We start from the raw sequence: 14,312 nt of genomic DNA, 5'->3' as shown, positions 1-14,312 counted from the left end.
GACCAGTGTAGGAATCTATGTGGCAGTCTGCAGTTAGGAGGCTTAAGCTCTGAAATCATAGTCACAACAGAGACTGCACTGGGAACTTAAGGGCAAAGTCCTGCCTAATGTCCAGAGGCTGAACTCTGCTTCTGAAACCACCCAGGGCAGCTGTGGTCCAGAAAAATTAGGGCCTGTCTCTGGACTCTTACGTCTGGCATCACACTAAACACCAGGTCTTTTACTTCCACTTCCCAGCTCCTCACCACTTCCTATCAGCACTCTACACACTGGGAGGCCCAAGGAAAGTTTCCAGGACTAACTCCCTACTTTTCCCAACCGGAAAATCTCCCCCACACTGGGGCCCAATTATGCTGCTTGTACTTTGTGCTGATGAGCTGGCCAGCCTTCTGGAACAAACAGCCTTGGCCATTTTGCATCCTGCTCCTGGGAGGAACTGCCCGTAAAAGAGACCTCTCCCGTCGGCCACCACAGGTGCCCCCCAGGAAGATGTGATCTGAGTGTGTTGTAGATGGTAACTCCCTGGGTGCCCATGATGGCCCTGTGAGGTAGGAACGGCTGCCACCCTCCGCTTACAAACGAAGAGACTGAAGCTCAGAGAGGTTAAGCAACTTACACAAAGCCCCACAGCAAAAAAGCAGCTACAGTGGGAGGCAGGCTCAGGGGGTCTCCTCTCTGTACCCCTGGTCTGCAAACTGCACGATGCAGCAGAAGTACCCAAAAGATGTGAACACTGGATCCAGGCCCTGCCCCTGGAGATTCTGAGGCAGCTGACACTGCTGACCAGGGATGAGGCCTGAGGACGTGCAGTTTTATGGGCTCCCAGGTGATTCCAAAGTCTGAGGAGCTCACTTCAGGAAGTACCGTGTAGGCAGGTCCTTCATAGGATTGTGTAGATGTCATCTCATGGAGCTGTAGTTTTCTCATATGTGTCATGGGGACAATGCAAATAAAACTTACGGCTCTCTCATGAGAAGTCAGTTGAGACCAGGGCAAACAGCTACCATGGTCCCTCCTGATCTTCTGCAGCCCTCCACAGTTTCCTGAGAGCAAGGCCCGGCTGGAACTTGCCAGCGCCTGCTGCCCACAGAGAAGGGGCATCTTGCCCCAGGCGGGTCCTGGAAGTCTGAGCAGGAGGCTACTCTTGGAATTGGGCCCGATACGGAAGTGCCAAAGGTCAGAGACAAGCATTAGTCCAGGTGGCAGCTCAGCCTCACTCAGGCCTGGAAGAGAGTGGGAACCTACCAGGACTCATGTGAACTGAACACAGCCAGGCTGGAGGGGCAGTCAGGGCGCCAGCTGCCCAGCCCTGCCCCCAAACACAAGCCAGCGGCTGGCTCAAGAGCTGCCCCCTGGCACAGTCAGGCTGGGAGTACAGTCGATGAAATGGATGCATTCCCACTGGGGAGGCTCCCCCTTGGTCCCTGGGCCTAAGTGTTTCAGCCTCAAAGCCACAGTGGCTTGAAGGTCTGGCCCCCCAAGTGGAAGTCTTGGCGAGAGAGCGACTGAGAGTGCAGATGCGAGTTAGAGACTGACCTGGGTTCAGATCCTGCCTCTGTCACTAGTTACCTGCCACCAGGACAAGCCACTTAACATTTTGGAGCCTCACTTTCCTTATCTATAAAATGAGGATAATAGCACCTCACCTCGTAGGGTTGTTATGAGAAGAAATAAGATTATACGTGTAAATAATTATATACATAATAACCCACATTTACAGAGAGCTTTACTCAAAACAACTTTGCACACGTTAACCCAGGGTTGGCATGGTGTCTGGCACACGATCAACACTTGAGTGGATCAAAAACAAAATCAAAAGCCCTGCAGGAAAATCCAGCCAAACAAGCGCTGCCAGAGGAGCAGGGCCACTTGGAAGAGCTGGGCCTCCCTGAGCCTCACGGCTAACACACTCATCCTGGGCCATTCTAACCTAGGCCTGCACCCGGTCGCAAGAGGGAAGGGTGGCCAAGCAGAGAGCATCGGCTCAGACACGGGCCAGGGTCATGGGCACATCTTATGAGAGTGAGCTGTGTCCCTGCCCCTGCTCGCCGGCGTTCTGAGTGGGGTTCCCGCTTGGGGTCACCTCCAGAGTCACTGCTTCGACGTTTGTGCGAGCCCTGCCTAAGCTTGCCCGTGTGTGTGTGTGTGTGTGTGTGTGTGTACACGTACACCTTACTGCAGGGCTTGTCCACACTTGTGTGTTCACTTGGAGGTACCATCTATGAAGAAGTGACTGGGAGGGGTGTTTTTTTGTTGGTTTTTTGTCTTTTGTCTTTTTAGGGCTGAACCCGCAGCATATGGAGGTTCCCAGGCTAGGGGTCGAATTGGAGCTGTAGCTGCCAGCCTACACCACAGCTCACAGCAACACCAGATCCTTAACCCACTGAGCGTGGCCAGGGATTGAACCCATGTCCTCATGGATACTAGTCGGGTTCATTAACCACTGAGCCATGACAAGAACTCCATGAGAGGGGTGTTTGTGCACTCAGCCCCCTGGAAGTGCTGGCACACCGCAGGGTTGGTCTTAGCCTCTACCCTGTTCTCCGTGTGACAATGACAGTGTCTTGTGCAGTCTCCTGGGTTGCCTGTGATGCTCAGATGTCCTGTACGCTCTCTACCAAGCAGGCTGGTCTGCTTCGGGGACAGCCGGGCTGCCTGGAGCTGTGGCCGGTTTTCCTGGATGGGGTGAAACTTCCCGTCCAGCCTGGGCAGGTCTGAGCCGGTGGCTTCTCCAGGGCTCCAGGAAGGCAGGCTGGGGGCTGGCCTGGGGCTGTCCAGGGCCCCAGGCTCCTGGGGGAGGACGCGTGGGTGGGGCTGCTCAGAGTCACCTGCAGCCCCCTACCCCCTCACCCCTCCAGGGCTCCAGCTCTCAGCAGGAAGTGATGTGAGAACAGCTCAGCCCCCAGCCTCCTCTAGAGCTTCTCCCTGACCCTGTGACTCAGCCGGAAGCTCGGGGTCTCTGGGGTGAGACGGGAACAGGGCTCAGCACCGTCCCCACCCAGACGGTCCCCACCCAGGCCAGCCAGGAGTGGCAGTGAGGCTGTGACTCAGAGCCCCACCCCACCTTTCCCTCCACCGTGGCTCCGGGCGGGCATGCACCAGAGCAGATCCACAGGCCCCAGCAGGATCAGGCCAGAAAACATCAGCTTCCCTGTGGAGTCAGTACCCAGAAGATGCCCCCAGCAGGGGGCGGGCAGGGAGCTGGCTCCCCCTCAGCTTGAATCACAGAGTCCCAAAAGAGGAGGGCTGGGCCCTGGACAAGATCCTGATAGCCCCGGAGGGGCTCTGTTGGAACATCTCTTCCACAGGGAGTCACACAGGACCCTTGGACCCACTTATACCAGCAGGAATGCCACCTCTAGGGCAGAAGCGCTGACTCAGCGGCAAACTAGGACAAGGCAGCTGCCGACCTGGACACACGTCCTCCTTTCACAAGTACTGGGAAGGGCGGCCTGATGGGTCAGAAGCGGCGGGCCAAACTCTGCAGCACCAGGCCAGTGCCAGGGCAGGGTCCCTGGCCAGGGAAGGGTCACTTTCAATGGGGAAGAGGGGCTGGGTGCCACAAATGCTCCCCCAGGACCAAGGTAAACAAGAAAGAGGCAGGAAGTCAAGGGAACCCAGGCTAGAAGTATCCTGGGCTCCTGGGCAGGTGTGCTCAGCAAAGCCTGCTTCCCACCTGGCTGCTGCCATGGCCAGGTGGCCCCCAGCCTCTCATAGGCACCCCCCGCCCTGTGTCCATCTGACCAGCAGAGTCTTAACCCAGGACCCATCCATCACCTGTCATGAGGTGCAATCACCTTGGGAGCTGGACCCCCCACCCATCCCACCCAGGACCAAGGTCAGGCCCTCTCTCCTGAGGTCTCTACCCAAGGGTCCACCTTCCTCCTCTCACAGCTACCCCCTCTCTTCCGGGGCACCTGGGGCCATCAGGCATAAACACCCTCAACTGTTCCCACACCATCAACCTATTTCTCAGAACGCATTATTTTCTTCAATATTTATCCTAGAAATGTGCCTCCCACCTCCCCTGCTCAGCCAAACTCCCAAAGAGAAGAGACTCCATTCCTCACCTCCCTCCCACTCACTGCCTGATTGGGAGTCAGGCCTCAACCGGCCCCTCACCTGCAGCCGGGGCCCAGGCATCCCTCACGGCCAAATCCTGATGTGGGGGGGTGGAGGGAGGCACGGGGCCTCCGAGGCACATAACCTTGCAGAGGTCCCCTATCCTCTGGGGGACTGCACACTGCTCTCAAGGGTCACCTCTCATCTCCCTCGCACTCCGGGCCTCCATCCGTCCAAGAGCTACCGTGCTTACTCAGCACTTTAAATGGGTTTGTGCCGGGAATCTCGGCCAGGTTGTTGGGAAGTTCGTATTAGCATCTGCTTTTTTTCAGGCAAGAGAACCGAGGCGCAAGTGAAATGACTTGTCCTTGCCTACCCAGCTGGGAAGAGTGATGCAGCTGGGATCTGAGCCGGGCCACCAGCTCCAGAGTCTGTGTTATTAACCACTGTCAGTCTCTCCAGGCTTTGCTCTGGAATGTTCTTGTTCCCTGGAGTCGGCCCTGGGGCCACACATTCATGCCTATCGCTTCAATGTTTGGCAACTCCCTAATCTCTGCATCCAGTGCCCGCCAGACCCTTCCACCAGGAGACCCTCATTGGCCCCTCTCCCTCCCTTTCCAGACCACTCCTCAGCTTGGGATGTGGTGTCTGTGTGACACCGCTCATCAGGCTGGAAACTTGGGGGTCACACTCCCTATATCCCTCTCCCTCACCATGGATACCCAACCCATGACCAAATCCTTCCAAGTCTCCCTCCTCAACACTGTCCGAATCAGTAAACCAACTATAATGGAAAAAACAAAAATCATTTAAAAAAAAGAAAGGGAGTTCCCGTTGTGGTGCAGCGAAAAGGAATCCAACTGGGAACCATGAGGTTGCATTGCCATGAGCTGTGGTGTAGGTTGCAGATGCAGCTCGGATCCTGTGTTGCAGCAGCTATAGCTCTGATTAGACCCCTAGCCTGGGAACCTCCATATGCCGCAGGTGTGGCCCTAAAAAAAGCAAAAATAAATAAATAAATAAATAAATAAAACAAAACAAAACAAAAAAAACATTGTCCAAATCTACTCCCCTACCATCCTCGCTACCACAGTCCCGAACCAGGCCACAGTCCTCTCGTAGCTGGGCCACTGCAGCACTGGTCCCTGCCCCTAGCCCAGCTGCTACGCTGCAGCCAGAGGACTCTCTGGGATCTGCCACTGTCCTGTAGAAAACCCTCAGTGTCTCACTGTCTAAGCCACTAACTCGCCAGCCCTTGCCACACCCCCTCCCATATGGAATGAACTGCAAATCAAGGTCCTACTTCTCCTCCCCAGGCCTTGCCCAGGCAGTCCCCCTGCCCAAAAGGGTTCCTCCTGACTAACTCCTACTCATCCTTTGAGACTCCGCTGGGCTGCACCTCCTCTAGGAGGCTTTTCTGAATCCGAAGCTGGGCGAGGGCCCATTCTCTGTGCATCATTTCCTGCTCACACATCACGCAGTGCACTAGCCACGCTGTCTGATGATGTGCCTGCTTCCCCTACCAAGTGGAGAGGGAAGATGAGGATCAAGACTGTCTTATTTTGGAGTTCCCGTCATGACTCAGCGGTAAAGAACCCAACTCACATCCAAGAGGATTTGGGTTGGATCCCTGGCCTCACTCAGTGAGTTGAGGATCCAGCATTGCCGTGGTGTAGACTGCAGATGCGGCTCAGATCCTGTGTTGCTGTGGCTGTGGTGCAGGCCGACAGCTGCAGCTCCGATTTGACCCCTAGCCTGGGAACCTCCATGTGCCTCGGGCATGACCTCAAAAAGCAAAAAAAAAAACTGTCTTATTTGTGCCCCACATTTGTATCAACTGGCCAGGTGTGTTCCAAGGGGTTGTTCAACAGATGTCTGTTGATGGAACGAATGACAGAGTTCCGAGTTCCAATTCAATGTGCTCAAGTCCAGAGAGGGATTCCAGCCCCTCAAAGGGGGCCAGTCTGGAGGTCCTGAAGCCTCACACTCTCGAGAGTGTGTCTGAGAAGTACTGACCCTGCTGTGTCCCCTCCCAAGAGCTCAGCCCTGGAATCTCAGCGTCCAGATGGAAGTGTGACAGCTGAAAGTGCTGCAGAGACAGGAAAGGCTATAGGGAACAGAAAGTCACAAGGTCTGCATGTGAGTCCTGACCAGTCAGACAAGATACCTGCCGTCTCTGCAGGCGGCCCTAGCAGGGCTGCTGGGAAGACCAAATCCATGCAGCATGTGAAAGGGTCAAGCTCCCAGGTTAGGGGCCACCGACGATCAGAATCGGCCCTACCCACATGTTCCCACTCCTCCTCTTGCCTCTTTCCTCCCAATCCTTGCTCTGAATAAACACCTGCCCCCTGGCAACCTCAGAAGCCTGCTCGTGCAGAGAAGGGAGACAAGGGCTGGTGGGGGTGCAGCCACCTACAGGTGGGAGCCCCTCTGAAGGGGGTAGCTGCTGCTTCGCCCCAGACCCTTGCTACTCACTCAGAGGAATGAGGACCAAGCCTCATCAGGTCTTCACAAGAGCTGGAAACCTGGATTTTTATAGAAAATTTCCTGAGTTTTAAATTTTGGTGACTAAAATTTCTCTAAAACACGTGCTGAACAAAATATATCTCCATGCTGGCCCTGGCCTGCTGCCCCCTGTTTGCAAGCACCTATCTGGGACCTCTGCCCCCTGTCTGTGGGGCATCACATTCCCGGCCAAGCCTGCCAGGGCAGCCCTATTTCCACCCACGGCTGTGCTATCAGGGGCCTCAGCTGGATCCCCCGTCCCATCTAAGGAGTGACCTCAATGGACTTCTTCACCAGATGGAAACACATAACCAATCAATTATTCAGGGGCTGAGCCGGGTCATTTCACCACTTTTGTACATTTCACAGGTGAAGCAGGAGGCAGATGTTCTAATGGAAAGAATGGGATTCTTGAGGCAGAGAGCTTGTGGTCCAAGGCTTGGCCCCAAACCTTCGAGGTGTGTGACCCCTGACTATGAGTTAGCTTCTCTGAGCCTCAGCTCCCCTCATCTGATGGAACAATACTGCCCATACCCAAGAGCAGCGCCAACACTCAGTGGGCGCTCTGTCCTGGGTGGTTTTCTTCCCTCTTCCTGTCCACACCTCTCTCAGAGGATAGGCAAGGGTGGGGAGCAAAAAAGAGGCAGCGAGTTGGTTCCCTTGGCTCCTCTTCCAAGTTAAAGATAAAATGAAAGGTTTCTGTCTACTGTCTATTATCCCCACTGAAACCCCCTCACTGCAGGCCCCCACCTCTCTGAGCTCCACTAAACTGTCAGGAAGGTTTCTTTTTTGTTTGTTTTTGTTTTTGTTTTTTAGGGCCGCAGGCGTGGCACATGGAGGTTCCCAAGCTAGGGGTCTAATCAGCTGTAGCTGCCGGCCTGCACCACAGCCACAGCAATGCGGATCTGAGACGTGTCTACAACCTACACCACAGATCACAGCAACAATAGATCCTGAACCTACTGAATGAGGCCAGGGATTGAACTGGGTCCTCAAAGATACTAGTCAGGCTTGTTAACTGCTAAGCGATGACAGGAATTCCTAGGATGGGCTTCTCAGATGGACCCATGATTACAGCCAGACCAGGGAGGTCCCATGGAGAACAGCTCAGGTCACAGACCTGTGAGGCAGAACTGTATGACATGGATACAGTACTTTGCATCTCTGAACCTCAGGTAATGTATCTGTAAAATGAGGATAATTCCATTTACCGTGTAAGTAGAAACAAGACTACTAAAAACCCCGTGCCTACGGTGGCCCCAGACCTATGACTTCCCCTTCTACCTTCTTCTATGTGCTGAACAGCAGAACATGAAGATGCCAGCTGTGCTGGCAAAGTGCTGCCTCCTGCCCTGCAGTGGAGACAGTCATAGAGCAGTGGCTAAGACTTAACAGAAAGACCACCCAGGGCTAGAAGCAGGCACTGGCAGGAGATGGGGTGGGGTCCTAAGGGACCCCAGGTATCTGTCCTACGACATCTACCCGGACGGGCAGGCCCAGACCATGGGCTCAAGCTTCCCTGCTCTTCTTCCCTCTTGCCCCCAGGGAGGACCACATCAGAGGCATCTCCTCCTCCTCCGATCCTGAGCATCCAGAGATGGGGGGTGGGGCCAAGGGCACCAAGAAGGAGACACAGGAAGGAGTGATGGATGTGACCTGAGCCAAGGCTCTTCTTCAGACCCTGTGCCATCCTCTCCATCTCCCTTGTCTGGGTGATGAAGGTGCAGGTGTAGGTAGATGTGCCCCAAAAGCTGTGCAAGCTAAGAGCCTTGCAGGCCCGGCACACGGGCATTTCAACACCCAGCTAAATGTGGGTCATGCAGAGGGCAGAGTGGAACCACGAGGGGCAGGGAGGAGGGAGAGGTGTGGTCCAGCCTCAGGCAGAAGAGGTTCTTGGGACAGAGCAGGACTTTGAAAGAGCTGAATCAGGAGCACTTGAAAAGTGGACTCACGTAAGCAAGACCCCTGGGGATGGCCTACAATCAGCCCTGCTGGCAGGGCAGCGGGGGACTTGCTTGGCCTTCAACCCCAAGGTTGGGGGTGGGGTCTGCACCACTTCATTCCCTGGCCTGAAGGTCTTGGCACCTAGCAGAGGGCCTGCATACAGTCAGCGCTCAGACAGTGCTTACCAAATTGATGCAAATAACCTCACCAAGCAAGGGAATTTCCACTACAGAGAAGAGAAGTCGCTACCTTTTACTGGAGATGTAGCACGTGCCAGGCACTGTGCCAAACACTTCACATATATTAGTTCACATAATCCTCTCAGAACCCTAAAGCGCTGGGTCCTGCTGTTATTCCCATCTTGCTAACATGAAAACAGGCTTGGAGGAGGGGGTGCTTGCCCCAGGGTGTGCGGTTAGCCTGCTGTCAGCACCCATAGCTACAGCGCTGAGCTGAGGGGCCATGAAGATGCCAGTCCATGGGACAGAGCTAAAGACAAGTGCTCATGTCAAGAAGAGGCCACATCACGGAGGGAGGCCAGTAAACAGCCAGGAAAAGACTTTGAAAGCAGCTTGCATGGGCCTTCTCAGGGCAGCCATGACCCTGGGTGCCTGCTCCAGGGTCAGAGGACAAGCAGCTGATTCAGGTCAGTGCCCTGTTCTCTCTGCTCAATGGGGTTTTGTTGACTGCAATTTGCAGGCCTGCAGATTTATATCCCATCTGGTCTGGAAACAGTGTGTCCAGAGCTTTCCTCCTCAGGCACTTCTGGGGTAGGCAGAAATTAGCAACTCCTTTAAATTGCCCAAATAAGGGGACCTGCTACTCCTTTCACCAGCACAGGAGCAAGTTGGTTTTGTTTCTTCCCATATGGCCAGGCTAGAAGGCACTGAGCTGTGCAGGTGCACACCTGGGGCCATTGTTTCCACTCTGCATCTCCCCTGCTGCTGGGACTCCGGATCGCACAGACTCCAATGCAACACAACCAAATTTCCACTCACTTCTTTGAAGTGTTCCTTTCACAGAGACAAGAAACCTCCTCGTAAGGCCTCGGCTTGCCTAGCTAACCCTGGAGCCCCAAGCCCTCCTCCCCTGCCCCCCTGGGCCACTGTGTGACAGCATAATGGGGCACCCCCTTCTGATAGCCCTGGGAATCTGCTCCTGGTCAACACTAATTAGGGTTCCCTAGGAAGGACCCCAGGCGCAAACTGGATGCTCTACTTCTAGGGGTCTTCTTTTAAACCACAGATAGCCCATTCTCCCTAGGCATCTGGCTGATGGGGAGCTTGCGTGAGAATTCAGTACAGAAGGGTAGGTGGTGGCAGCGGGGGGGGGGGGGGTGTCTCCGTTCCATGCCTCTCTCCCTGCTCTGTGAGGAAGGGACCCTGGGGCTTTAAGCCCAGTGGCCCCATGGTCACCATGGGCCTGCCCAGTATGGGAGCACTGCCAGGAACATCTAATGAGCCCACAGGGAGGAGTCAGGAAACCACCTAAGGCCATACTTGGAGGGTGCACCCACTCAGTCACCAGGGCAATCCTCTCTGGGGCTCCCAGGCAGGTGGGAGGTCTTGCATGTACAGGGGACTGGGGGCTGGGAGGGTGAAAGGGGGACACAGCAGGGATCAAGGGCCCAGAGGAAGTTCAAGGGCCAGTGAGGTGAGCACTCTGGGTGCAGCGCAGCTCAGCTCAGCAACACATGGACACGTGCACAAGAGTCCAGGTGCTGGGGTGCTGCTATGTGATACTAGGGCTCTGATGGAACTAGAAAAAGAGGTGCCCTCTGGGCAGACCCAGCCTTAAGAACAAAGTGGAAGGTCTTTCCCCGTAGGAGGCACAGCTTGGAAAGCAGAATCCGAACTGCATTTCAGGTTCTCTCAGCCCCTCACCTGGGCACCTTTGCATCAGTGCACAAAATGTGGGCCATCTGCACAGTCCTAACAGGGAGCCTCGATGTCCTGGCCTTTTGGGGGTTAGGGTTTTACTACACAAATCTGGGGGGGGGGGGGACACGGACATCCAGAGCATAGCACTAACTGATCTGTGCTGGGGATGCTGGTGACAGACGCCTGGGCTAGGGCCTGGCCACAGTGCTGAATGTGTGGAAGTGGGCCAGGTCTTTGGGGCAGTGTGGGTAGTAGCAGCCAAGTGTTCTAGCTGCGCTCAGGAAGCAGGTCGTCTCGGTTCCTTCTCGCAACCCTCCTCTCTGCCTTTTAGTCACCCTCCAAGTGGTCTCCAACCAGCTCTAGAGTTGGACACAATACTTGCTACATTTCACATGGCCCCACAGGCCAGCCCAGCTTTCCCAGGGCCAGAAGCAGAATCCATCAGAGCCTCTGTACCCCACCCCTCACTTCACCTGCTCGCAAAGCTGAGAGGGTCTAAGGGGAAAGGGAGTGGTGGCCACAACAGAAAGAGGAGCAAGGCAGCAGGCCTGGGTGCGGAAACACCTGATATCCTCACTTACCCAGCTGGAGCACCCAAGGGGCTGTGATCAAACTAGAGCACCAGCACTGTTCCCATGATAGGCAGCATCACCCCAGCTCCGTACAGGATGTGCCAGAACAAAGCCTGTGCTTAACATGTAGCAATAATGAGAGCTAGCACTTACTGAGCAGTTTCTTCGCACGAAGCCCTGTCCCAAGGACTTGTCAAACGTAAACTGATTTAATCCTCACAACTTTGAGGTAGGTGCTATTATTATCCCTATTTTTACAGATGAGGAAATCAAGGCCCAGAGAAGTAAAGTAGCTTGCTCAAGGTCACATGGTTACCCAGTAGCTGAGACAGGATCTGAACCCAGGCCATCTTCTCAGTACTATCACGCAATGTTTCAGGTAGGGTTTCCCTAGTGGCCCTGACTTAATTTAAGTACTTATTCTGCGACTCTTCCCTTTTGCAAATGGAATGCTTTTAGAGGTGAGAATGCTGTAAAGAGAAGGAAGTCTGGTATAGTTTTAGTCTATAACCTCTAACGTACACATTAGAGTACTCATTCAGTGTGACAACCAACAAGTTAAAGGGCTTCAGGAGAAATAATATCTATCGAGCAATTATATATACACTGCCTAGTAACAATCCTAGTTTCATGAAATTCCAAGATAACCTTAAACGTATCTATGACGGTGCCCATTTTACAGATCGGCAAACTGGGACACAAGGAGAGGGGACTTAACTTGCTCAGTAGTCGAAATGGGATTGGTTCCTCTGATTTGGAAAAGCAACCAGATGAAAAGGGGATAAGGAGAAGGGCGAGCAAAGGGCTGGAAGGGAGGGGGCCACAGAAGCAGATATGAGCACAGAGCAGCAGGGACCTGGCCCATGAGGATGGTACCCCCCGTGACTCCCAGGGAAGTCTCTGAGCCCAGAGCTGCTCCCATCCCTAAAATGGTCTCTCCCAGGCTGTGGCGGGGCGGGGGGCGGCGGGTAGGGGGCATGTTCCCCACCATGTCTGGGAGGGGGGGCTGCGAAGACCCATCAGAGTAAAGGGGCGGAGTGAGAATAGGGCACCCGCCCCACTGTGGTTCCTGAGTCTTGCTGCGACTTGCTGAAATACCATAACCCCATAATACCATACCAGTGTTTATGGGACGGCGAGCAAGGCCCCTTCCACCCCGCGCCGCCCTGGGGTTGAGGGGGCGGCACCACAGCTAGCTCTGGTCAGCATCAAAGACTAGCAGACGGGCAGGCGGACCAGCTAGCACCGAAGGGGGGCGCCACTGCCGAAAGGACGCCCTACCCAGGGGCGAGCTGGAGCGGCAGAGTGGGCGAGAGACCCCCTCCCTGCCCATCAAAAGAAAGGAAGAAAGGGGGCCGCGGCCCCACAGCTCCCCCTCGGTTCTCTCTCCCTCCTTCCCTCCCAGCAGCGTTCGGAAAGGAGGAGGGGTTGTAATGGACCCCAAGCGTCCGACAGACCCCTTCCCTCCCTCCGTCCTTTGTTACCGCAACCTCCGTGAGAGGTCCCTCTTCGGCTGCCTCTCCCTGCCCCCCGACCCCAGCCCGCGCCCCCCTCGGGTCGCCCCAGCACTTACCCAGAGGCAGGCTGATTCGAGGGGCGAGCGCCCGAGTCGGAGGCGGCGGTAGCAGAAGCAGCAGCAACACGACCAGCAGCAACGCGCGCAGCAGCGCACCCAGCTGGGCGGCCGGCCGGCTCCCCCGACCCATCGCGGCGCGCGGGACTCGAACAGCAGGGAGCGACGGCGTCCTCCGGGCTCCGGCTCAGGTGGCTCTACGCGACTTGCGAGAGGCGGCCCCGCCCCTAATCCGCCCGGGGTGGATCGGCGGGCCCCCGCCTTCGGACCCGGGGGCTGGAATGGGGTGGGAAACGGGGTCACGTGGGCTGCCGCGGACGCTAGCCCCTCCGCCCCCCGACACAGCAGTCCGACACCAGCCCCACTCTGCCGGAGCTTGGCCGAGAGCGCTGGAGGGAGGGACCCAAGGAGGAAGTCGGGCGGTCCGTCCGGCCTCTCCCCGCTCCGCTCCTTGCCCGACCCGCCCCTTCCCCCTTCCTCCTTCCTGGGCGCTGAGGCTTAAGGGGTACCCGCTGGGTGCACCTAGCTCGGTGCGTGCCCAGAGGGGGCCGAGCTCCGGGATCAATAGCCTCCGGAGCCGAGGGAGCGCAGCCCCCTAGTTCCCCGCCCCCACCTCTCGGACCCTCCCATCGCCGCCGCGGCCCCTTCCGGCTCCTCTGGGACCCTCAGTGAGCGCGTTCGTTTGGGAAAACCTGCGGGGCTCTCCTCTGTGCGCCAGTGTCTTCTCCTTTTACCCCTGCTCCCGCCACCCCCTCTGGGCTCCCCGACTAATGATCACTAGTCCGTAACCAAGTGCACCCCGCCGAGCTCTTGCTAATTCCGGAGCAGTAGCAGTTGCTTCTGCACCTCATTTCTGCCCACCTTCGGTCCTGGCTGGGCGTTCACTGCAAGCTCAGCACTTAGTCTAGGTACCCAGCTTGGAATTCTGTCTAGGTGAAGTGGGGGGATCTGGGCAAGATTAGCCTAAGTGGGCTAATAGGATTTAATGTACAGCCAAGGAGGTGAGACCGTCTCCACAGCCTGCACGTGGCCTGGCAGGGGAAAGCACTCCCTAAGGCTGGAATCCCAGAGGTACCCACCAATCCTCCTGTGGTTTGTTTATTTATTTATTTATCTCTTTAGGGCCACACCTGCAGCATATGGAAGTTCCCAGGCTAGGGGTCCAACTGGAGCTGCAGCTACTGCAGCTACTGGCCTACACCACAGCCACAGCAATGCAGGGATCCGATCCAAGTCTGCAGCCTTCGCCACAGCTCATAGCAACGCTGGATCCTTAACCCACTGAGGGGGGCCAGGGATCGAACCCAAGTCCTCATGGATACTAGTCAGTTCCTTACAGCTGAGCCACAAAGGGAAATCCCTCCTGTGGTTTAAATCCCCAGGAGTGGGTATCAGTTCTGCTGAGACCAGGGGTTTCAAACCACAGACTGTACCCTTTAGAAGATCCTGAAGCCAATGTAGTGGATCCCTATCACAGTTTTTAAAAAAGGAAGAAAAACAGAATGGAAGATATCAAAAGGGCAATGATCATAGAAAGGATAAGTAAGTTGGAAAAAGGCCGTTTCAACTTTTCCTAAGTGTGCACAGGATCAGAGTAAAATGTTATTCTTCCAGTAGTTCAAGTCAAAAGGACTTTGAAAACCTCTGCCAATCATTTCCATGGCGGTGGGGACAGTTTCTTCAGGAATTAGCTGCAATGGCTAGAAAGTTCCTCATCACTTCCAGCCAAAATTAGCCTTCTTGGGGCCAGCGCCTTTGCTCTCACCTTATGCCCAG

At 55.6% G+C, this 14,312-nt stretch overlaps 1 protein-coding gene across 2 annotated transcripts in view; it reads right to left on the bottom strand.

Annotated features, from left to right (window-relative positions):
- The window catches only part of SEMA4B (semaphorin 4B), a 40,853-nt gene that overhangs the window by 14,639 nt on the left and 11,902 nt on the right, over positions 1 to 14,312 (bottom strand). For both annotated transcript variants that reach the window (XM_084968634.1, XM_021098977.2), the window contains one exon: positions 12,537 to 12,812. In XM_084968634.1, coding sequence (XP_084824760.1) covers positions 12,537 to 12,669 — 133 coding nt within the window. In that variant the 5' untranslated portion in view covers positions 12,670 to 12,812. The remainder of the gene's footprint in view (positions 1 to 12,536; positions 12,813 to 14,312) is intronic.

This window comes from Sus scrofa, chromosome 7 (genome assembly GCF_054392235.1).
Source record: "Sus scrofa isolate SSC_HxYL_T2T_F1_AM1 chromosome 7, Sscrofa_HxYL_maternal_Yorkshire_Landrace_v2.0, whole genome shotgun sequence".
In the NCBI taxonomy this organism is placed as follows: domain Eukaryota; kingdom Metazoa; phylum Chordata; class Mammalia; order Artiodactyla; family Suidae; genus Sus; species Sus scrofa.
Note: the sequence above shows the minus strand (reverse complement) of the source record. Positions and strands in the feature narration are given on the sequence as shown.